The 25,499-nt window shown below is 36.8% G+C and overlaps 1 protein-coding gene across 6 annotated transcripts in view; it reads right to left on the bottom strand.

Annotated features, from left to right (window-relative positions):
- Nucleotides 1-25,133, bottom strand: part of OMA1 (OMA1 zinc metallopeptidase) — a 270,295-nt gene extending 245,162 nt beyond the window's left edge. For 4 of the 6 annotated variants that reach the window (XM_058430724.1, XM_058430726.1, XM_058430727.1 and 1 more), the window contains exons 1-7: nt 25,035-25,080; nt 17,165-17,680; nt 14,789-15,017; nt 11,504-11,677; nt 11,299-11,406; nt 7,957-8,085; nt 4,632-4,706 (exon numbers count right to left, since the gene is read on the bottom strand). In XM_058430724.1, coding sequence (XP_058286707.1) covers nt 4,632-4,706; nt 7,957-8,085; nt 11,299-11,406; nt 11,504-11,677; nt 14,789-15,017; nt 17,165-17,664 — 1,215 coding nt within the window. In that variant the 5' untranslated portion in view covers nt 17,665-17,680; nt 25,035-25,080. Of the gene's footprint in view, nt 1-4,631; nt 4,707-7,956; nt 8,086-11,298; nt 11,407-11,503; nt 11,678-14,788; nt 15,018-17,164; nt 17,681-25,034 lie in introns of all 6 variants that reach the window. The other 2 variants (XM_058430725.1, XM_032136869.2) reach the window with 1 other exon arrangement.
- Nucleotides 25,134-25,499: the final 366 nt, after the last annotated feature.

Genomic DNA, 25,499 nt, shown 5'->3' with positions numbered 1-25,499 from the left:
ATCACCAACTTTGTACTAAAGTTTTTGGCTATTGCAATAAAGCAAAAATTAAAAAGCACAGTTGACCCTTGAACAACACTGAGGTTAAGGGCACTGACCCCTCCGTGCAGTCAAAAATCCACATATAACATTTGACTCCCCCAAAATCTAACTACTAATAGCCTACTGTTGACCTTGCCAGTAACACAGTAAATTAACATGTTTTGTATATGTATTATATACTGTATTCTTACAATAAAATAAGCTAGAGAAAGGAAAATGTTATTAAGAAAACCATAAGGAAGAGAAATATATTTACTATTCATTAAGTGGAAGTGGATCATCATAAATGTCTCCATCCTTGTCTTCACATTGAGTAGACTGAGAAGAGGAGAGTTGGTCTTGCGGTTCCAGGGGTGGCAGAGGTAGAACGGGAGACAGGAGAGGCAAGCACAATCAGTGTAACTTAATGGAGATACTTTGTAATTTCTGTCGTAAAATAAGTCAAAAGTAGTCTTGAATAATCAGAATCCTTCTGCTAGATTGTCTAATGTCAATTTGTTTTCTGGCACTACTATGTCTTTTCTACCTGGCACCATTTTGGAAGCACTCATCTCCATCAAGCCATCCTCTGTTAATTCCTCTGATAAGGTATTTCTATTAGCTCTTGAATTTCTCTAAGACGTGTATCTTGAAACCCTTCACTCCCCACCTTTTTTTGCCATATCCACAATCTTTTCATCATTTCCTTGACTTGCTCTGTGTGGTCACGCACAATATCTGGATAGTTTGCTTCATCAACAATTTATTATTTCAGGCTTGATGGCTTTCATGGCTTTTTCTATAACAATGATGCAATCTTCAGTGGTGTAATCCTTACAGACTTTCATGATGTTCTATCGGGGTTCTCTTCCATAGCAGTAACAACCTTTCCCTAAAGTACCCTGTTGTAATAAGCCTGAAAGGTCCTTATGGCCCTCTGATCTGAGACTCAACTAGGAATGCTGTGTTTGGGGGCAAGTAGACCACTTGGATGCCTTCAGTGTTGAACTCATGGGGTTCCAGGTGGCCAGAATAATTGAGAATGTAAAAAGAACTGGCAGTCCTGGCTGGGCGCGGTGGCTCACGCTTGTAATCCCAGCACTTTGGGAGGCCAAGGCGGGTGGATCACGAGGTCAGGAGATCAAGACCATCCTGGCTAACATGGTGAAATCCCGTCTCTACTAAAAATACAAAAAATTAGCCTGGTGTGGTGGCGGGCGCCTGTAGTTCCAGCTACTCTGGAGGCTGAGGCAGGAGAATGGTGTGAACCCAGGAAGCAGAGCTTGCAGTGAGCTAAGATTGTGCCACTGCACTCCAGCCTGGGCAACAGAGCGAGACTCTGTCTCAAAAAAAAAAGAACTGGCAGTCCTTACTGGCAAGATAATTCTTAACTTTAGGAACAAAGCATGGATGGAACCAATCCAGAAGAAGCATTCTCATTGTGTAGCAGGCCTTTTGGCTTTACAACCAAAAGACTGGCAGCTGGTATTATCTTTTTCCTTAGAGGCTCAGGGGTTACCAGCTTTATAGATAAGGAAAGTACTTAGAAATCCAACTCCATTTCCACAAAATAGTAGAGTTAGCATATCCCTTCTGCCTTAAATCTTGATGCTCACTTCTCTTCCATACTAATAAATGTCCTTTATGGCATTATCTTTTTTCCAGAATAGCACACTTTGATCTGCATTAAAAACCTGTTCCGGCAGCTATTCTTTCTCCTCAACAATTTTCTTAAAGTATCTGGGAATGCATCTGCTGCCTCTTGGTCAGGAGTAGCTGCTTCTCCTGTTATCTTGACATTTTTAAGCCAAATCTCTAAAACTATCAAACCATCCTTTGCTGGCATTAAATTCTCCAACTTTAGATCTTTCATCTTCCTTTTAAGTTGTAATATAATGACTTTGCTTTTTCTTGAATCATATTAGAGTCTATAGATATGCCTTTCTTATGGCAATCCTGCACCCACATAAAAGGTGCATCTTCTATACAAGATAAAAGTCTTTTGCAAAAAGTGCAAGGTTTTCATGCTTGCTGGTATAGTTGCAGCTATGACTTCACAAGTTTTCTTTTCCTTTTTTCAACGGTCCTTATTCTGGATTTATTTATTTTGAAATGGCAGGCAACCACAGCTGCAGACCTCAATCTACAGTATGTATCAAGCAACTCAACTTTTTCTTGTAATATCATGAGTTTACTTCTTGGGAACATTTCCAGTTTCACTAGCAGCAACTCATATGGGTCTCATGGTATTATTCAAGGTGTTTACAGTATTGCACTAAACACAATGAAAAATATGCAAGAACTGCAAGAGACCATTTACTAAGATACTCAATTTACTGGAGAGAAAGCTGCTCACATGGAGATGATTAATGTCTTCTGGTGTTTTAAGTAGATATTCACAACATTTGAGATCACTGCATTAGCAACAGGAAGTGAATACAAAACTTTAATAGTACATAGGTACCACAATTAATTCTATGTAGTTACATTTAATACTACATCTTTATATTTGTTTACATTTCTCTCAACTGCAAATGGCACCATGTATGATCTGTGTAGGCACACGTTTTGATAAATTTTCATAAAAGATTTGTATTTTACGGTGCAAATTATAAAATAGACTAATATCTACATGTATTTTATGCATTCATGACATATCTTTTTCTTAATTTTTTCAATATTTCTAGGCTACATGGTTCACCAAAAACATGCTGTTCAAGAGTCAACTGTATACAGATTGGAAAGGAAGAAATAAAGGTTGTTGGGTACAAGGTCAGTTATAAAAATCAATTGTATTTTTATATACAAGCAATTTACTTTAAAAATGACACTATCATGACATCAAACACTTAGCAATAAATCTAACAAAAGATGTGTAATTCCTACATACAAAAAAATTTCAAAACATTGAGAAAAATTAAACATCTAAACAAATGGGAAAATATATCATATTCATGGATGGGACGAATCAATACTATAGACACTAGTCAAGTGTCCCCAAATTAATGTAGAAATGCAATGTAATTCCAATCAAAACTCCATGTGTTTTTCTATGTATGTATAATTTAATAAGCTGTTTCTAAAATGTATATAGAAATGCAAAGATCCAAGAATAGTCAAATCAATTCTGCAGAACAACACTGGAGGACAGAAGCTTCAGGTAAACACTTACTACAAAGTTATAGTGATAATATGGTACTGGCTGAAACATAAACAAGCCAATGGAACAGAATAGTGTGTCTAGAAAGAGACCCCAGATATACTCCCACCTTTATGACAAAGAGACACTGAAGTCTGGTGAAAAAAAGATGACTTTTTTCAATAAACAGTGCTGAGTCTATTAGCTATCCATATGGGAAAAAAAAAAGATGTTGCCCTCTTCCTCATATTATATATTTTAAAAATAGTAAAGTTTCTTAGAAATAAAGCAGGAATAACTTACTGAGATAAACAAAGATTTCCTAACCAGAACACAGAACACACTTAACATATAGGGAAAATTTGACAGACTGGAGTACATTAAAATTAGGAAATTCTTAATACAACCAATCTGTGGTCCCCTTATTTGGGAACTTCTTAGTGTATGCAGTCTGATAATTCACTTAACCATATTTATTTAATATTCAAAGAACCAATTTTGCTTTTGTGAAGGAGTAATACCTTGATTTATGAAATTAAATCCATAAAACTTATGAGAGGTTCAAATAAAATGATTAATAGTTTTAATAACTACCAGAAACATAACAAAGCATCAAATACAATTTGAATTTAATATGTGAAGTGGCATTGTTTTCCCTCATATTTTAAAATGCAGTTTTACTTCTAATCTTAAATGCTACTAATAACACTCAGTTATCACAGGTGATTAAAAATAGCTGCCAGGTGCCCTGTTAAGTAGACAGGAACAAAGTCAACTTAAATAAAAGTAAATGCCCAGAGCTGCTCTCTATGGCTAGCAAAAAAAAAAAAAAAAAGCCATCTGCTGCAACAAAAATAACCTAAATGTCTGTTCATCTACTGTTTATTCAAATGGTAGAAAATCAGTTTGCTTAGCCAAGATCATAGCTACAACAGGATTAACCTATCTTCAAGTAGGGGAAAACAACTACCTATCATCCTGTTTACTCAAAAAGCCTCCTTAGATCAGAGAAGCAAGGGGTAAAATATTGGAGTACTGGAGTAAAATAAAGACAGCATTAACTTCCCAGAGGGACAAATGTTAAAAGGCCAGAGGGGATGACATATTACATAACCAAATGTTTTAAAATTTCAATTTATATGTTTCATGTCTATAATCAAAAAGTTTATACATGCAAAAAATTATTTCCAATCAAGAACTTTCTTTTAATAGAACCTGATAATTACTATAATCTTACGGATTCTGTCTAAGGCATAATATAGCTTCAAATATAGAAGGGAATTGAGTATCTTCAGTTATACATTCTTTCAAGGTCCATAATCTTCAAATTTCTAGATTAACAGAAATTGCATAAAGGGCTCATATAGTCCGACTCCCATTCTCTGCTTATGCCAAGCCTCATTAAAATAACACACATTTATCTTTCAGCCTGGGAAGGGCATTACATATTCTCAACTACTAAACACTTTACCTTTGCAGCAAGCAGTAGTCCAATTTTATCAGCTTCAGCCTCCAATTTTCTGCTGTATGGTCTATTAAACATATACTAAGAAGAAATAGGACAGAAAAGCTCCATTAAGACAATTTATTTCATGACAAAAGGAGTAACAGAGAGATTTTTAAAAAAAGTTTCATGGAGTATCTAGAATAAAATTCCTATACTGTCTACTAACATTAAAATAACTCCATGATATAAAATATAAACACAGCCTTTATTTCCCTGATTAGAAATTAATACTTTAAAAAATGATAAGAAGTCATGCCTATAAATTTCTTGACAGTCTGTAGTAAAGGAATTTACTTCTATTTTTCCAATTATAGTCTCCACCTACTGAGTACAGGATTCACTAAGAAAGCTTATTGATGACAGCTTTTTAATATGGTCAAGGAATATTTTGACCTTGAGTTTTAAAAGAAAATCAAGAAAACGTAGGTATATAATATCCAATGACACTACTAGACAATTTATTTCAGTAAGAAAATTAACCATATAGCAGAATGCTCTTTCTTTGATAAATTATCTTAATTTCCTTTTTCTTTTCTAAGTATTGATTAGTTGGGAAAATGAAATTTTCTTCTGACTTCAATAAAAAACACACATAGATATAGTAACTGTAATTTTCCTAATTACTTGTATTTATGTGAATGCTTTCCAGTTAAATTCTAATTTTCAGTAAGTACTAAAACTTTGTAGGAGATGAATCAATAGGCAGGACTTTTGAGAAAAGAGCTATTAATTGGGGAAGAAATCTTTCAAAGGTAGCCACATGTCTGTGATGGCCTGAAATAATATAATAAATCTGATACACAGTATGTGACCATTAGAAATGACTTCCTTCCTTTTCAATCAGTCTGTTTTAGGTCGATGATGTATATCATGAAGTGCCTTCACTCCCCATGAGCAGGCTGCATGTGCCCCCATCAAGTCTATTGATAGCATAAGGATTTAAAACTTTGGCTTTAAAAAGAGAGAAACTTAAGTTCAAGTCCAAATACTGTTAACTTATTGTTAACCCTGAGCTAATTGTTTAACCCCACTAAACCCAGTAGTATCATATGTAAAACGAAGCTAGTAACAGTTCCAAGCTCACAGAGCTGCAGAGGGGATTAAATGAACAAAAATAATAGCTCATATTTATTGAGTCCTTATTTGTGCCAGGTACCATGCTAAGTGCTTTAAATTAATGATTCTAAACCTAGTGTGATTTTGTCCTCCAGGGACATTTACAAATGTTTGGAAATATTTATGACTGTTATAACTGAGAGGAGGGAGAGCTACTGACATCTAGGGAATGAGGGTCAGAAATGCTACTAAACATCCTACAGTGCACAGGACAACTTCCCCACAACAAAGAATTATCCAGTCCAAAGTGTGAGTAGTGCTGAGACTGAGAAATCCTGCTTTAAATGTATCATTCGGTCCTCACAACAGATGAACCTCAGCAATTCTCACACCCTAATGACTTCACTATTAACATTCCTCTCTGCTCTCCAATCACACTGAGCAACTTTCTAGAGAGAAACATTTCCTTGTCACCAAAATTATTGAGAGGCCTTGATTTAGGGAAAAAGAATCCAAATAGAATCATTCATATTTTATTTTCATTGAAGAATTACAGTGAAGTGGCAGAATTTATCAAGTATTTCAAGAAAGAAATAGCTACATGTTATCTTTCTTATGACCAACTCTGCTGATTCCATTACAAAAAAAGCAATCTATAGATAGATGGGGAAAATAACTACACTAATTCTTTTAATTTCCGGCAGGTCAGTGACAAAACAAAATTCAAAATATGAGATCCTATAACCTAAGGAATAACCAATCTTTTATTTTCTCTTTAAGAACCTTTACTTCAATATAAATGAAGCCAAATGACATGTTAATACTGAATAACAGACTTAGTTATCCAATCTCAAAAACAATTTGTCTCATAGAATTTTGCACATTAGATTTAAACAGCACCCAGATGGCACTCTGATGGGTACTCCACAAATCATTAAATAAACAAATAACAGATTGTTCCTAAATAACCAAACCTCCTGGGACAAGAGGAAATATTCAAAGAAAGATGTAAAACAAAATAATCATGGTTAACAAAGTAGTTATAAAAATGGCAAGACCCACTTTCAGTATTACAGTGTTTTGGACAAAATGAGGCACTCAATACATTTTTGAGATGATTATTATACATAAGCACTAAAAACAAAAGTTAACAAACACCTAGTAAGACTTTCCTTTCAATATTTTCAAAGCAATGATATTTTAACAGAGTGAGAAGGAAGGAAGGGTGGTAAAGTAGCTTTAGCCAATTCTGTGCCCATTAAAGTTCAGAGATTTTAACAGTGCCGCATTAAAACGCAAATACAGTTGGCTCTCTATATCTGTGGATTATGCACCTGGTGGATTCAACCAATTTGGATAGAAAATATCTACGAAAAAACAATTTAAAAAACTACAACTTAAAAATATATATATAGTAAAATAACTACATAGCATTTACATTGAATTATAAGTAATCTACAGATGATTTAAAGTATATGAGAGGATGTGCATAGTTACACGCAAATACCATGCTTTTTTTTTTTTTTTTGAGATGGAGTCTCACTCTGTCACCCAGGCTGGGTGCAGTGGCGCGATCTTGGCTCACTGCAAGCTCCGCTTCCTGGGTTCAAGCCATTCTCCTGCCTCAGCCTCCTGAGTAGCTGGGACTACAGGTGCCTACCACGATGCCTGGCTAATTTTTTTGTATTTTTAGTAGAGACGGGGTTTCACCATGTTAGCCAGGATGGTCTCGATCTCCTGACTTCATGATCCGCCCACCTTGGCCTCCCAAAGTGCTGGGATTACAGGCGTGAGCCATGGTGCCCGGCCAATACCATGCCATTTTTTATCAAGGACTTGAGCATACTCAGATTTTGGTATCCACGAGAAGTTCTGTACACCAAGGGATGGCTGAATTTGGGGGAGGGGGGAGTCATTCAGTTACTATGAAAGGAAGGGTCAGTGGCTGGATTTTCTCTCTGTAAAACCAACAAATATATTTTTAAAAATTATATTAGCCAAAAGTTGCCAAGCCCTTCTAACTATCCATACCCATCATTTGAGAGATGTAGTATTCCTTAAATATTCATATATAAGAATATTCCCTAAAAATGAGAAAACATAAGACACTAAAAATTCATACCCATATTTCATAGTAAAATGTAAAAACATCTCTGGATTTGCTGCTTTACAGTAGTATTAAAATATCCTCACCACAGACTATGATCAATTCAAGTTACTGTCTCAGACTTACCTCCTGCAATTTAGACTGTATCCACTGGCACAAAAGTGCCAAGCTATCTCGAGGACAAATGGCCCAAATCATTGTGAGGAAAATCATACCTAGGAAATCCAACAAATGAACCATGCCAGCCTTTTCTGCCTAAGAATAATCAAAATAATAAAAATTATATTTCATTCATCGAGACAATAAATGCTTACATTTTCTAGTTCAACATGTGTTACAATTACCTGACCTTCTCCACCTAAGACTGAGAGTTCTCTTTTTCTTCTTTTGCTAATTCTTTCCTGGTCTGTTTTTCCCTTCCTTGGTTTATCTACTTATATACCTATTCATTCATTTAACTAGTATCTACTGAGCCACTTACTATTAGAGGATATAAACCTACAGTTTCTTATATTAACAGGCATAATAATCTTGTGAAATAGCTACAATTATCCCTACATTTACAGATAATGAAACTGAGATAGAGAGAGGTTAAAAGAGTTGCCCAAATTTGCACAGTTATTAATAAAAGGACCAGAAATCAAACAGGGTCAGTTTTCGTTTTTAATATAGTTGCATCATTTTAAAAAATCAAATAAATGTTTTATTTTACTAATATTTTTGGATAAAGACTAAACACTACCTAACATATGAAGCACTTAAAACAAGAAAAAATTCAGAAAAAGACTGGAAGTTTATTTTAAATAAAAGTATTCTGGTCTTCAAGACCTAATATATGAAACATTATTCATTTATACAAGTTTGTAAATTTGTAAGTCTAGTATTTATCGTGAGAGAATTGGGTTCTATGAATTTTTGTATTTACTTAGTTACCAAAAAATATTTTTCATAAAATAGTTTTGAGTAGTAATATCTAAATATAAGTTTAATGAACTAGATTGTTTATGGTTTGCCATTAAAGGTGATTAGTAAATGTTAATGTGGTAATGCTGAAACTGATAAAATAGCAGTCATTACTTGAATGTATGAAAAATGACTGAAAACTAAAAACAATGACTTAGAATATTGTCCCTTAACAAATATTGTACCCTCACAAAACATACTTTACCTCCTTATATTTGCCTCATTACTTTGTCTCAAAACACAACTGTGTGTTTTGAAAAACAATTATGGATTTTTCTTTCTTTTTTTTTTTGAGACAGTCTTGCCCTGTTGCCCAAGCTGGAGTGCAGTGGCAAGGTCTCGGCTCACTGCAACCTCCGCCTCCGGGTTCACATGTTTCTCCTGCCTCAGCCTCCTGAGTAGCTGGGATTATAGGCACCCGCCACCATGCTCAGCTATTTTTTGTATTTTTAGCAGAGATGGAGTTTCACCATGTTGGCCAGGCTGGTCTGGAACTCCTGATCTCGTGATCTGCCCGCCTCAGCCTCCCAAAGTGCTGGGATTACAGGGGTGAGCCACTGTGCCCAGCCCAATTACGGAATTATCTTAACATGAAAAAGTGAAACTCAAAATAAGGAAGTCGTTATAGAAGAGAAAACCCTTGTTATTAAAGAATATAATTGCTATTATACAGTCTTAGAAAACTGGACACACACAAAAAGCTGTATTTGTAGAATAAAGAAAACATAAAAGCCTAGATAAAATCAAAATTGAGACTCCCAAAAGAGAAAATATTGTGCTGACAATATTTAAGATCTCTGCAAAAACATATTAATAACTATGTTCTATTTTTAAGGCGGTTGTTTGCTTTGTACATCTCATCTACTACTGTTCTTGCACTGATAGAGATGACAGTACACTGAATATGAGACACTGAACTAGATGCCTGAAACACAAATGTACTGAATAGTAACACCTTTCAAATGCTAAAATGGCCAAAACTGATTTTGCAGATATGAAGTTATCTTGAAAGATATTGGAGTGCATATAATAACACTGCTTAGATGTATTCTTGTGTATATTTGTTTAAGAAAAAAAATCTTTTTTTTCTTACTTTTTTGTTTGAGACAGTGTCTCACTCTGTCACCCAGGCTGGAATGCACTGATGCGGTCAGGGCTCACTGTAGCCTTGATCTCCCAGGCTCAAGCAATCCTCCTGCCTCAGGCTCCAGAGCAGCTGGAACTACAGGTGTGAGCCACCATGCTCAGCTAAAATTTTTCTGTACAGACTGAGTCTATGTTGCCCAGGCCAGTCTCAAACTCTTGGGCTCAAGCAATCCTCCTGCCTCAGCCTCCCAAAGTGCTGGGATTACAGGTGTAAGCCACTGCACCCAGTCAAGAAAAATGTTTTTAAAATCTTCCTGTAACTCAGAAGAAATCAAGGAGATAATTACTTTCAGTGTTTCAGAAAAACACTTTAGCCCATCTCATCTTATTGATAGTCTAAGGAATAGGTAGAATTTGAGATGACTCTTAGAAGAATCAGAATCATTATCATTTCCATTTGAAGTTAATGTTACTTGTATTTCTGATTTAGCATTTCAGTCACTTCACTATGTACCTTTGTGTTTACAATTAAAAAAATACTTCTCTCTAATCTAGACAAAAGAGCCATTTATATTTTTAAACAAGTAACAATTTAAAAAATGTGTGAAACAGATGTGTTATTTTCCTGGACTCATATCATGATGAACAGACATGTATTCACAGGAGCATACATCAACTTGAATTCTATGATCTATAAGCAAAGCACTGCTAAAAACCAGGTAACTATGGTAAAAGGAAGAAACACTGGACTAACATACAGAAGACCCAGGTTAAAGTCCCAATTCGGTTACTTTGTCAGGTTAGTCATGTTACTGTTTTTCTAAACATTAGTTTTCTCTTATATAAAATAGTAATAATAAATATATACCTCTCATTAGATATTAAAATTATGAATGAGAAGCTACATATACTAAAAAGCTCAGTAAACTGTAAAATGGCAAGGTATTGTTATTGCTCTGCATTAATTATACATGACACATCATTCTAGACATTCTCAAAGATGCTCCAAGCTATCCTCTGAGAATGAATAAAAAAGAAAGATGATTTACCCACTTAAATAGTAATATCACTTCCCTACAATTAATTTTCTGACTAGATTACAAGTATATTAATAATTATAGAAAGTTTAAAATTTAATTTGAAATAATTAGGGGTTGAGAATAATTACTCTTTAGCAAAAGAGACAGGTGATAAAAATAGTATTTAAGAAAAATCTTATTCAGTATCAAATACTAAAGACCATAAAAATTCTCAAAATTAGCCAATCACATTGTTTTCAGGTAGCAGATAAAGGCAATTACTCAAAACTAAAAGTCCATCACTTTAAAAAAGGCTGAAAAAAATCAGTTCTTTAAAAGACTTAACTTGTTAACTTCAAAACAGTTTTTCCAAACCTGAACATTCATTTTGGGTACTTACAGCATGCCCAAGTACTGCATGTGCTATTTCATGGCCCAGAAGGAAAGAAAGTTGATGAATATCGGTTACACTATTTAAAAATCCAGTGAAAACAAACATTTGTCCATTCTGCACCACAAAGAAAATAATGTAAGCAATTAGAACATCATAAAAAATAAGGACAATAAATTTAACAATTATAATGCGTTTGAGAACATTTACTTACTGGAAGCACGAAGGCATTAATAATTGGGGAATCAACCACATGAATAACCCAATTGATCTGAGAGATCCCGGGAACATCTTTATTGCATTCAATTAGATGACAAAGCACTTCTTTAACAGCCAGGTATCGGGCATCTTTCTCAGTTAGCATATCATTTTCAAATTCTTCCATCCACTGAAAGATTAAAAATTACTTCTTATTTTAAAAGAGCACTACAAAATGCTTACTCTGCTTCATGGAAAGTTATATGGCTACTTATCGTTGAACATTTTAAGTTTTAATTATATAAAAATCTACATATATTAAGCACTCAAATTTCTCAAATCTGAATTATTCATGCAAAGACAATGTGGTTTCTCACAAAGGAATACATTCTAATACTAAGATTTTTTTTATGAATAGATTGACATCAAAATTTCACTCTTTTCAATTAAACTACAAAAGAATACTGAAGTATTCTTTCTTAGGAAAGTATGCTTTCCTAAGCATTTTAGAAAACACTGCCTAGGCCAGGCAAGATGGCTCACGCCTGTAACCCCAGAACTAGGGGAGGCCAAGGCAGGAGGATCACCTCAGCTCAGAAGTTCAAGACCAGCCTGGGCAACATGGTGAAACCCCGTCTCTACCAAAAACACAAAAAATTAGCCAGGTGTGGTGGCATGCACCTGTGTTCCCAGCTACATGGGAGGCTGAAGTGGGAGGATCACTTGAGTCTGGGAGGCGGAGGTTGCAGTGAGCTGAGATCTCACCACTGCACTCCAACTCCAACCTGGGAGATAGAGTGAGGCCCCATCTCGAAAAGAAAAGAAAAAAAAGAAAAGAAAAGAAGACAGCCTAGAGAACTTAAGATTTCATTTAAGTAAAATACAAAAGAAAATTAAATTCACAATGCATTGAACAGAAAAACACCCTATTCTTAATAAGAAAGTTAAACTACCAAAATAGACATTTCATTAATTTTAAGGGGTTTTATTCACAGATTGAAAGGAAATTACTGAAATCTCAGAACTAATGAGCATTATCACTGTCTCTACAAGATGCTGATTAAGACTAGCCATCATAGAAGATACTTTTTCTGAAGTTATATTCATGAGAGCTCTTTCAAGTGTACTGAGAAAATTAAAAATGTTCTGAAATATTACTTTAACTTTCATAAAGTATATGCTTTCTTTCACTTAAGAATCAACAAGTGGCTGGGCATGGTGGCTCATGCCTGTAATCCCAGCACTTTAGGAGGCCGAGGTGGGCAGATCACGAGCTCAGGAGATCGAGACCATCCTGGCCAACATGGGTGAAACCCCATCTCTACTAAAAATACAAAAATTGGCCAGGTGTGGTGGCACACGCCTGTAGTCCCAGCTACTTGGGAGGCTGAGGCAGGAGAATCACTTGAACCCTGGAGGCAGAGGCTGCAGTGAGCCAACGTAGCCCCACCACTGTACTCCATGTACTCCAGCCTAGGTGACAGAGGTGAGACCCTATCAAAAAAAAAAAAAAAAAGAAACAACAAGTTAGAAATTTTTCTCCCTGAGATGCATTACAAAGAGATTATTTTACAGAATATGAACTTACAAGTAGTCTTTATCTTAAAGACTTAGGCATAATTCACCAATGTGAACTGCCTAAAACAAACAAAAACCCCCACTATTAACTCTTCTGAAGTAGATAAAACAAGAATAAATGTAATTATAGCACCTTATAATATCCCTATAAAAACATGTGTTTAAATTTTCCTATCACGCAGGTATTACTTTTGTAGTTAATGAGAAAAAAAGAAAAATGCATCTATGTCTATATGTATATACACATACACAGATATATATAAATTTTTAAAAATTTCTTAGCAATGTGAATGGTAAAAGATGTACTAATACTAGGCCTGTCTCAATCTTTCCAGAACACTTTCCTTAAACCTGCCTCCAACAAAATCCTAAGAAACATCTCAAATCTCTGTATATACTCTACTACAAGAGATTGGTCTTGCCTAGATTAAGAACAATTTTTAAACTAAGAAAACGTTATTTCTTTTTTTCATAGTAACCTTCCATTGACAAATTCAGAAGTTCATTTGGAATAAAAAGATTTAACCATGCCAGGCGCAGTGGCTCACACCTGTAATCTCAGCATTTTGGGAGGCCAAGACAGGTGGATCACCTGAGGGCAGGAGTTCCAGACCATCCTGGTCAACATGGTAAAACCCCATCTCTACTAAAAAAATTAGCCAGGCGTGGTGGTGCACGTCTGTAGTCCCAGCTACTCTGGAGGCTGAGGCCGGAGAATAACTTGAACCTGTAAGGCAGAGGTTGCAGTGAGCCAAGATGGCACCACTGCAGTCCAGCCTGGGTGACAGAGCAAGTCTCTATCTCAAAAAAAAAAAGATTTAGCCATGCCAAAGCTGTCAAGTGAGGCTACTGGACATGAATTCAACAAAAATTAATTGAGCCACAGGGCACATAACATGTATATATGTGCTATGAACTGGAGAAAAAATGACCTCTGTCCCTAAGAAACTCACTAGGGTACAAAATGTTTAACTACCTGAGTTACTATACTTTCCAAAGATGTAAGACTTCTAAATTACAACTTAAATTTGGATTCAAAAAATATAATAAATTGCTAAAACTGATGTTTGGAAAAAAAATCTTGTATTACTTGATTTTCAAGGTATAAGAATTCTGACTATAAATCTATTTATTCAATAAATATATACTAAGCACTACTCTTACATACTGTGTTAGTATTTAAAATAAAACCATAAACAAAACAGGTAACATCCCTGCCCCCATGAAGCTTAGTCTAACAAGGAAGACAGACTATCAAAAAAATAATTATGCAAATAATTATGTTACTCTCATGAGTGCTTTGAAGGAAAAGTACAGTATGCAGAGAAAAAAAGCCTAGGAGACCTAATCCCAATAAAGCCAAGCAATGGGCACAACTACAAATGAGCTGGTTCATAATTCAGTCGGCATGAAGGATACCTCCTAGGGCCTGATCCAGTCACCCTGCCTGACCCAGTCTGGATAATCAAGGAAGGCTTTCCTGAGAAAAGTGACATTTAAGGTGAAATGTGCTGAGCAGGAGTTAGCTGGGTGAATGCTAGGAAAAGCAATGTAGGCAGTAGGAATACTAAGTGTGAAAGGTCTGAGGCCTTCTGGAAAAAAAAATGCTAATTTCATATCAAAGACTAAAATTAAAAAACAACATATCTTTCATATTTAAGATACTTTCCTACTTTGAGTGTTATATTAAGCAGTCTAATTAAAAACAATTCTTACTACTTACTGCTTCATATTCCAGTTCTGATAAAAGTCTGAACTGCTCTTTCCCCAATAATAGTAGCTTCCTCCTTCCTGTGACTGGACTTACTTCCAGGTGAGTAAAATAAAACACCACAAAGAGCAATCCAAAACTGCTCAAACCAAGGAATAGCTTCCATTTATTCTTCCTTATATTTTCTTTCAATAGTTCCTTCTTGTTAGGAGGAAGTGCCTGCCACCATTTCCTTATGCCCCTAAAGCAAAAAGAAAAATTCAAAGTTCTGATAATCATTCCAGCACATATCACTAAAGCTCAAATGCATACACTAGAATTTTATGTCCTCAAACACCTGAATTTGTATGATATATTTCGCTGAATACGTCGCTTTTCCAATTAATAAAATTCTTAGCTAGAATTTTATGTCCTCAAACACCTGAATTTGTATGACATATTTCGCTGAATACATTGCTTTTCCAATTAATAAAATTTTTAGCTAAATGATGAAAAAATAATCAATGATGTAACGTTACAGTTAAAAAATTCTAATACTCATCAAAATTTTCTTCTTCAGCTATTTTAAGGATAAACACTAAATGAGACACTAGTTTACTATAACTACCACTGGTTAATATTTATTACTATCTAGTACATGCAAAATTCTCTCTCTCTCTCTCTCTCTCTCTCTCTCTCTATATATATATATATATATAATCTCATTGAATCTTCATAATAACCCTGTTACAGAAGAGAAAATTGTTAGGTAACTTGTCCATGGCCACTGAGGTAATAAGAGGAAAACCAAGCAATGAAGGCAATGACATTCCAGAGTCTGACCACTTAGCCACTTAATAGGGATAAATGCCTAAATAATTATGTAAGAGGTTACAGTACAATAAATCTATACCTGGAACCACTATTTTTCGCACTGCTCCTCAGACCTCCAACACAACGTGCCAGCGATTCAACAAGGTACAAGGGAAACTGCCTCAGCATTCATTTTGGAAATAAATAGTGCTCAGTAGCAGAAACTCCACTATCCTCTTTAGAAAGTGAGAGATAACAAGATCATAGGTACTCATAAGAAAGTGGGACATTTTATAGATAACATCTGAGAAGGTCCAATTTCTACCAGGCAACAATACTCTCTGCCACTTAGCAGTGTTCAGAAACATTTTGACAACAAGCAATGTTTTCAATACTGGGACAAAAATTTTCCTTGTGAGTTGATCTGTAAAATCACAACAAAAATTTACCATATGTACATCATTCTCTTGACAAAAATTTATTTTACAAAATAACTTCTTCAAGTTCTCTTTGTGAAGTGACACACCCCAATGCCTTTACACAAAGTGTGTCCATTTAAAGGGACATAAATCACACTATCGAGTATACTTATTTCCTATTTAAAACTTTACATGACATTATCCTTTATTTAAAATGTATGAAAGACATATTCTAAATGAAAAATTTTAGGTGATCAACAATTGTAACAAAAACAAGAAAGTTACAAATAAATAATTTAAAAGGATGAGGACACATTAGAAATCAGAAAGAGCATCCCAAGAACCTGGGATGAGCGTATTACCTCAACCAATAGTCAATACAGCTGTATCTCTTTTGGGTGCCAACACCAAATCATGAAAAACACAATAAGTTACAAATAGAAGTTCTTGGTTTTTGATCAAAAGCAAACTGGTTTGGTTCATGTCGTAGTAAGAAGGCTAGAAGGGACTTCACAGTCATCAAACACAAGAAAGCTTTATGAAGAAACAGTGATTAGCTTTCTTCAATCTTCATAAAACAAATAAGAGAAAAAGGGTTAAAGTACTATCAAGCTGTGAAAACATTATTATAAAGGATCACCAAGAAAAAAAAACAAAGATTTGTTGGGAACAGAATAGAAAAAAAATAAGCCTTAATGACTTAAGAGTTAACTAGGAGTGGGCCCACCCTTATATGAGCAAAGTTCCTCAGTCTTATGATTTGCTGCCTTAAATTCCACAAATTAAAAAGAAATGTTTCTAAGTACTCTTCTTATATATGTGATAACCAACACTTCTGATCCATATATCCTAAGATCTTGTAATCATAAATATAAGATTTTTTAATGCCTATACAAAATGTAAGAATAACTTTTTAAAGAGATCACATTTCTATACTATAAATTAGTATGCAGGAAATTGTTTCAAGATTATTAAATCATACATAATAAAATTGGGCAGGACCTACTGTTTAGAGACTTCACTTTGAGCTAAATGGGGGGAGACAGGGGATCTGACAAGGTTTCTTTAAAAGTACAGTTTTATAAATAAAAAAATTAATTTCTAAAAGTTAATATAACACAAAATATTAATGCAAAAAGTTAATACAAAAGTTTATTTTTCTAAAAAAGCATTTTACCTGCCTACAATGATTGCAAATAACTTCTGTACTGGTTTAAGAATCATCAACAAGAGAGGAACCGGAGCAGCTTGAAACCGTGGAGAAGTGTGGAAATTCCTAATAGCTCTTATGGGAGAAGGGCTTAGAGGATGCAATACTGACAGACTAGGGACTGCTGTAACTTCTTTTATTAGTAGCTGTCTTGAAAAAGCGTCATTCCATACAGTACATTTGCTGGTAATCATCCAAATTTCCTTACTTTTGGTACTTGAGAGGCCTCCTGTTCTTTTGTTGTTAAAAGTCCTATAAAAATGAAAGTTTCCAGGCAGAAAAGTCCACCTATCACACTGATTTACTCCCAGCCCCTGATACTTATTTACTATATGGTTAACTTGTACTTGATGACAGCCCTGTGAGGTTGATGCTAACGTGTTACATTTTCTCCAGTTAGACAGTGAATTAAATCGGAAGAAAACATGGTTTCTAGCAGCAGACTGCAATCCACAGATGAAGCTCATTTTTTCACTCGATTACCTGAAACACAAAAAATAAACTATAAATACCTGTGGAAAATATTTACTTACCAAACTGGGACTATAACACTTATTAAATAGGTGTGTCAGTTGTTCTTCTAACACATCTCAGGCTAAATTACCTTGGGTTTCAACTCATCACCCCTAGAGCAACGCCTTTCAGCAAGATAAACCAGAGTATATATAACACGACATTTACTATGCAACGTGTACTTTAGAAGCTTGAATTTTTTTCATTTCATTTTTAATTTTTAGTTAGGGAAGAGCCATTTTTATTTTAATGGCAAATTATTTGAGCAATAAAGTGGATTAGATAAAAACAATAGTAAAACTTTATCAGTTTGCAATAACTGGAAGGAAGCATGTAATACAGAATAGTAAAATCTAACTTATAAAATGCACTGGACATTAGGCAATGAAGAACAGTGATCCCTAAGACACAGGAAACAGAGCCCTACAACTGTCCTAGCTTATCGCCTGGAGAGTGCTTCCAGGCCACAATGCAGACAGGGTAAACCTAGGTGGAGCCCAGTGGTTCCCCTAAATTGAAGCGATAAAGCTGGGAGGTCAAATAAACCAAGGTTGCTAAAGCTCACAGGACAGAGGACAAGAGAAGACAAGAGCTGCACAGAGAAGTAACTCTAGAATTCTGCAGAGAATCCCCCTCCCATATTCAGCTGAGTCCTGTCTGGGTATATGTGTAAGAAAATCCCCTGGAGCTGGGAAAGGACCACCTGAAAAGACGGGAGGGAACAATATACAGGGCTCACACAGGGCATGGTATACTGCCTATTCCCCCCCACCATTCAAAGTGGAAAACCTTATCATTCGTGGGTAGAGTACTCAGAAGGGTTTTGCCTCAACATTAGAGAAAGATTAGTCCGAGACCGAAAGCTGCTCTGGCCCCACCTAACAAATATTAAAAGCAACACCCAAAAAGATTAAATGCTTCCAAGCAACAACTGCATCCCAGGAAAAAAAAAAATCTAAACAGGTATTAGGACACAAAACTATTTAGCACTTAACAAGGTGCAATTTACAATTAAAAATCACCAAGCATGCAAGAAGCAAGATATGTGATCCATAATTAGAAGAAATATCAATCAGTGGAAACTAACTCCTAAATAAACAAATAACAGCATTAGTAGATAAGGATATCAGTTATTGTAACTATACTGCACATGTTTAAGAAGCTAAAGGAAAATATGAGCATGTTATGTAGAGATATGTAATATATTTCTTTAAAAGACCTAAACTTTTAGACAAGAAAACTGTAAGAACTAAGAGGAAAAACATACTGGATGAGACTAACAGCAGATTAACATTGTAGAAATAAAGATTTGTGACTTTGAAGACGTATCAATAGAAACCATCTAAAATGAAATGCAGAGAGAAAATGCAATAATAAAAAAAGGCACAGGGCATCAATGAGGTATGCAATAACTTCAAGTGGCCTAATATTCATCTAACTGAAGTCCCCAAAAAGCGGGGGGGGGGGGGGGACATGTAGACAGGAAAAAAAAAAACACTTGAAATAATGGCCAAAAAGTTTTCCAAACTTGATGAAGACTACAAAACCACAAATTCAAAAAGTTTAACAAATCCTACACAAAAGAAACACAAAGGAAAAAAACTACAAGGCACATAACTTCTTAAAATCAATGAAAGATAAAATCTTAAACTTGACATCTTAGATGAACTGTATAAATTCATTGAAAAACACAAAAAAGGCTGGGCATGGTGGCTCACACCTGTAATCCCGGCACTTTGGGAGGCTGAGGCAGGTGGATCACTTGAGGTCAGGCGTTTGAGGCCAGCCTGGCCAACAATGTGAAACCCCGCCTCTACTAAAAATACAAACATTAGCCAGGTGTGGTGGCACTTGCCTGTAATCCCAGCTACTCGGGAGCTGAGGCAGGAGAATCGCTTAAACCCGGGAGGCGGAGGTTGCAGTGAGCCGAGATGGGGCCACTGCATTCCAGCCTGGACAACAGAGTCTCAACTCTGTCTCAAAAAAAAAAACAAAACAAAAAACACACGAAAAACACAAGAAAGTACATACTCTGATTCCATCTCTATAATATAAACTGCAAAAAATGCAAACTAATCCATAGTGACAGAGAGATCAGTGACTGCTTGAGGAGTTGTAGGAAAAAAGCAGCAGGGGAAGGGATTACAAAGAGTGGCGCTTGCCTGTAAACCCAGCTACTTGGGAGGCTGAGGCAGGAGAATCACTTGAACCTGGGAGGCAAAGACTGCAGTGAGCCAAAATTGTGCCACTACACTCCGGCCTGGGCAACAGAATGAGAACCTGTCAAAAAAAAAAAAAAAAAAAAAAACCCAAAAACAAAAAACGAAAAAACCCAGATTGAGGGAATCTAAATATGAGTTGAATTTCAAGTTGTTTTAGGTAATTATTATTTTCTTAGGTGATAATATTGTGGTTATGTGACTATTTTATTCCTGAGATACTTGCTGAAGGATCTGTTCATGATAAATAACTCACTTTCAAATTATACAGCAAAGGTACACACACAAAGGACATAGTCAATAAACAAAATACCAGCAATCATTGTATCTCAGTGATAGTTACATATGTGTTCCTTAAATTTTTCTGCATGTTTCAAATTCTTCATATAAAAGTTGGGGAAAAAAATGTAAAACTCAACCTACGCTAATACGATATTATCTAGAAAGATGCTTCAGGACTACCAGTTTTAATAGTATTATCTATATATCAAACTATTTGAAAATTACTCAAATTTATTTTTTATGTAATTTATACATCCTGCCCTTGCACTGTTAATGTATAATGTTAATAAAGGGCATGCTAAGTAAAACATTAACTTTGAGTTAACCCTTTTTGAAATACTACCAATTTTAAATTAGTAAAGTCTAGGCTGATATATAATAGTTTGACATTATTAACAAGATACTTTGTTTTTACTTTTTTGAACCAAGCTGAAAAGTGGTAAAATAATTTAAGCCTAGAAGTCATTTCACAATTCATACTGGAGTAGCTAGTAAGGTTTTCATTGGCTAGGGGCCATGAGAGTTATGCAGCACAGAATATAGACCTGCTCTCATGGAGGTTATAATCTAGTTGGGGAGACAAAACTGAACCTAAGTAAGACTATTAGGGGATAATAAAATTCAGTTATTAAATACTACATACTGTATGCATTTTTAAAAAGACATCCATGAGTAGCTGAAGAGTTCAGGAAGGCAGCAATTATTTTTCATGCCATTTAGGCAGATGCAGAAAGACAAAAAAAAATGGAAAGAACTGTTTTAAATGGGAAAGTGTATTAAGGTTTAAATGTAAAGTCTTCTTCTGGAAGGCAAACTGCAAAAACAACACAAGCCCACTTTCTTTCCTTGACCTCAAATCTGATGATTTACTGTAGTAGATAAGCTTCAGACACTTGCCCAAGCACAACTCCTTTTCCAAATGTGCATCTTACAGCCTCAGTTTAGGGGACGGGCTTAGATGGCCACATTCATCCCTAGCAACCCCTACCATTAGCTACAGAGCTAGGAGTAGGTATTTGACACTAAAAAGATTTTACATAAAACAGTATTCCACACAGGAATATAAGGGCATGGTAAGTTGGGTCTGCAGCGGGTGCTATGGCTAAACAAAGCAATATGTAAGCAAGAACTACAAACGAAAAGCTTTTTTAAAAAAAAAAAAAAAGTGGATCCACAGAAAAGACAATGGAATATAAGTGTAGACAGAAGATAAGTGAGAGACCACGAAGCCAGAGTGAACATGAGAGAATAAGACCTCCCTGATTCCCATGAAACCATTGTACTTCCTACACTTAATTGAGCTTCATGAGCTTTTACTTTATCCCCAAAATAATGCCCTTTCTTCAATGAGTTTCTGTCTTCTGCAAATAAACGATCTCTAAGACATTTACATGGTATAAAACAGTTATACATTTGTTTTTGTAAATCGACAGCATTTTATTATACATGTTGTTTACTGGAACTAGCTGAGGGTTCCTCCTACACTTTGCAAAGCCAAATTTACCAATTTTCAAATTTCATCAGTTCCAGAAATACTGGATTATCTCTACAGCAACTTTAGCATCCAAAATATCTCAGCCCACATTAAATCAGTCATGTCAATTCCACCTCCTTCTTATCTCATTCTAGCCTTTCCTGGGCTCTGTGGTCTTATGGTGTTGATCACTACACACCTAATCTCCCTGCCTTATTTCACCACTAACCCCTCCCACTCCAGTTTGACCCCAAACTAGAGCTAAAGAAAGCATTATTTCTAAAATGCAAACCCTGGCAACAGAATCCTACCCCCACAATTAACATACAGTCCTACCCTGGTAAATACCATGTAATCATTTTAAAAATGACATGGTGATCTGTAAATCTTTAAAAGATTTAAAAGACAGCAATCTCTGGCAAAGGGATATACAAATTTAAAAATAATAATAAATGCTACCTAAAAACTTCTGTATAGCAGAGGTGGCAAGCTCAAACGTCTAAAGAAGCACCATACAACAGACCTTTCTGCAATGATAAAAATGTTCATGTCTGCACTGTCCAATAAGGTACCCCTACATGTGGCTACTGAGCATTTGAAATGTGACTGGTGCATCTGAGGAATGAAATTTTTAACTAGTTAAATGGCCATATCGCACAGCATACGTTTACAGGGTCCAGGCAAGTGAATATCAACAAAGTGATATTGATGTGAATGCAGATTCATGCCTATCTAAAGGAGGTGCAAACAGTATGATGGAGTTTGAACTTGCTGTGGCCAAATGATTCAAAACTTTTAAGTAAAGCCAGAATTTCAGATTTTAGGTGAAATTTATCAATTTTTAAATGTTGGCAATTAACTTAAAAAATTTTAACGACCTTAACCAAACATTCAGATTTTGTATTTTTGACCTCTGAACTGTATTATTATTCATTCATTCTGAAAATGTTTAATGAGTGCCCACTAAATGCTAGGCAACCTAATGGATGCTAGAGATACTGCAGAGAACAAAATAGATTTTAAAAACCCTCCCCAATTTGCAAAAATAGTAATGAGAAAATATGCTAGTATATACAAAAATAAATCTGAAAAAAGATACACCAAACTCTTCACAATTATTTTGAATGGCAGGATGGTGGTGAAGAGGGATTATTAGTATTTTCACCTTATATATTTCTATGCAGTTCAAATTTCTACAGGATGTATTATTACTTTTTTAGACCTCCACTCAGGCAACTATTTCTGTAATTTCCATTGTTTTTCTTTTCTTTTCGAGACAGGGTCTCACTTTGTCGTTGCCCAGGCTGGAGTGCAGTGGTGCCACCTCAGCTCACTGCAACCTCACCTCTTGGGTTCAAGCAATTCTCGTGCCTCGGTCTACTCAGCAGCTGGGATTACAAGCATGCACTACCACACCTGGCTAATTTTTGTATTTTTAGTAGAGACAGGGTTTCACCAAGTTGCCCAGGCTGGTCTCGAACTCCTGGCCTCAAGTGATCTGCTCACCTCGGTCTCCCAAAGTGTTGGGATTATAGGCCTGAGCCACCACACCCGGCCAGCCCAGATAATTTTTAAAATTTTTTCTGTAGACACGGTGTGTCACTATGTTGCCCAGGCTGGTTTTTAACTCCTGGGCTCAACTGATCGTACTGCATTGCGAAGTGCTGGGATTACAGTCATGAGCCACCACGCCTGGACTTCCGTTGGTTTTCCATGGCTTCCATAAACTCCTTCATATGGTGAACCAGGCCCTCCTACTACTTCTCCAGGCACCTTCCCCAACCCTCCTTCACCCATTCCTAAACTCCAGACTCCCTGATTTACTTACACCCCACAGAAAAAGAAAGCTCTCATCTCTATGTCTATGCACATCTATTCACACTGCTTAGCTCTGCTCATGACAAGCAAACTCCTCATTTCTCATGACTTGTGTAAAAATTTTAAAAGAATCCTACTGACACAGAAGGTATAAGCAAAAGCCCCAACACTACACGTGTATAATTAAAACCATTATCATTTCTATCACTGACAACCAAGTGTCATTTTGAATAGAAACAGTGCCTGATATTTTGTAATCCCCAGTTTATCCTGAATAAAGGGTAAAGAATGAGGGAAGAAATCTATTCATGCATTTCCAAGGAGGCAATCACTAGACTACAGAGCACATAAGAAAAAAAAAATCAGGGCTGACACATTCTCTTCAAAGAGCTGTGGCAGGTCAACAAACATAGCTGGTAGACTTCTAGGATTACAAAATTAATGATGTGAGAAAATTAAATAATTTGGATTGTTAGCCTCTAAGAACATTTCAGATCCTTAATTCTCTAAGTACCATCTCAGAATGAGCAAGTGCAGCACTCACTGGCACTCACAGCTGAAGCCTGGAAGACAGTTTTAACAACTCTTGCTGAAAATGACTATTTCTTCTCTAGTTTCTATGGAAACAGCTGTCAGATTGGCAAAAATAGGACATGTACTTTAAAATAATCATTCAAGCAAAGTACACACATGATGGAAGGCTTTAAAAAAGAATTGGACGGCAGCGGACTCGGTTCTTAAGCTTCCAAATGTCAGACTACACCCCTTCACCCCGGCTGAGAATGACGAAGATGAACCTAAATCCTTTTAGCGAGGGTTGCACGGCCTTGATCAACGCCTGAATGCCAAATAAGGGATTTTTATCTCCCTGGACTACAATTTCTTGTTGAGGATTGCACGGCACAATAAAACTGTTGCTCCACACACAGGCGACATTTAAACAGTATACAGTGAGTTCTGTAGACGAATTTACGAGGAAATTGTTAAAACTCCCTGGAACTGCCTAGACGGGGAATGGTCTGGTTTGCCCTGCCGAGTTTAGGCTGGAAAACGTGCTCAGTTTCTCCTGAAGAGGGAAGGGGTTAAAGAGACGGATGCCCGACGCGGCGGGAGGCCGTCCCCTCTGGCAGAGGTGCAGGGTGAGGAGCCCGAAGCCCCGCGGGTGAGAAACCCAGCTCTGAAAGCGGAGCCGCGGAGCAGGGCGGGCTGAGGGGGAGGGCAGGCGGCCCACGAAAGTACTGCCACGGGGCAGACACACGGGGTCACCGGCGTGCCCCGCTCCAGGCTAGGGGAGAACCGGCCTCCCCCAGGACAGATCCCCTCAGTCTCCCGCCCCAGAGCCCCGCGCCCCTCCCCTCCACGCAGCCTTATCGCCCACCCACGCCTCCTCCCGTACCCCCATCCCCAAGGATCCCCACTTCTTGCCCGGGCGCCCCCGCAGGCGCTCTGCGCTCCGCCCCCTCCCCACTGCCGCACTCTGCCTCCTCCCCTGGGCACGACCCTACTCGGAAAAGCTGGGGAAAAGCGTCACCGTGAGGACTGACTCAAGCAGAAGCCAAACCGGTGACACCTCCGACGCGACCTATGCGCAGGCGCGCACCCGCACTTCCTGCCCGCTACACCGGCCTGGGCGCCCTTCGCTCCGCCCACACCCGGCAGTCAATACAGCCGCCCAGAGTCGTTCTCCCAGCTGCCCCGGGCCCCGCGCAGACTGTGGCGCTCTGGCGCCCCCGTGTGGCTTAAGGAGGGACATGGCCCTGGGCTGGGCTGCTTGCCTAGGAACAACTTTCTCCTGTCTTTGGTGAGTTGGGTCTTCTAAAGAATGATCCACGCAGGGCTGTGAACTTTGAAGTCTCTATGGCAGTACCGGCCAAAAGGGAAGAGACTCGAAGGCTGCCAAAAGACGAAGGCTTCCTGGTTCTGAATCTGCATTCATAGAAATAGTCTTTGGAGTATGGGAACAGTGCTTTCATATGATTTTTGGAGGGACGCATTT

This window comes from Hylobates moloch, unplaced genomic scaffold, assembly GCF_009828535.3.
Source record: "Hylobates moloch isolate HMO894 unplaced genomic scaffold, HMol_V3 SCAFFOLD_18, whole genome shotgun sequence".
NCBI lineage: Eukaryota > Metazoa > Chordata > Mammalia > Primates > Hylobatidae > Hylobates > Hylobates moloch.
This window is presented reverse-complemented; position numbering and strand designations above follow the sequence as displayed.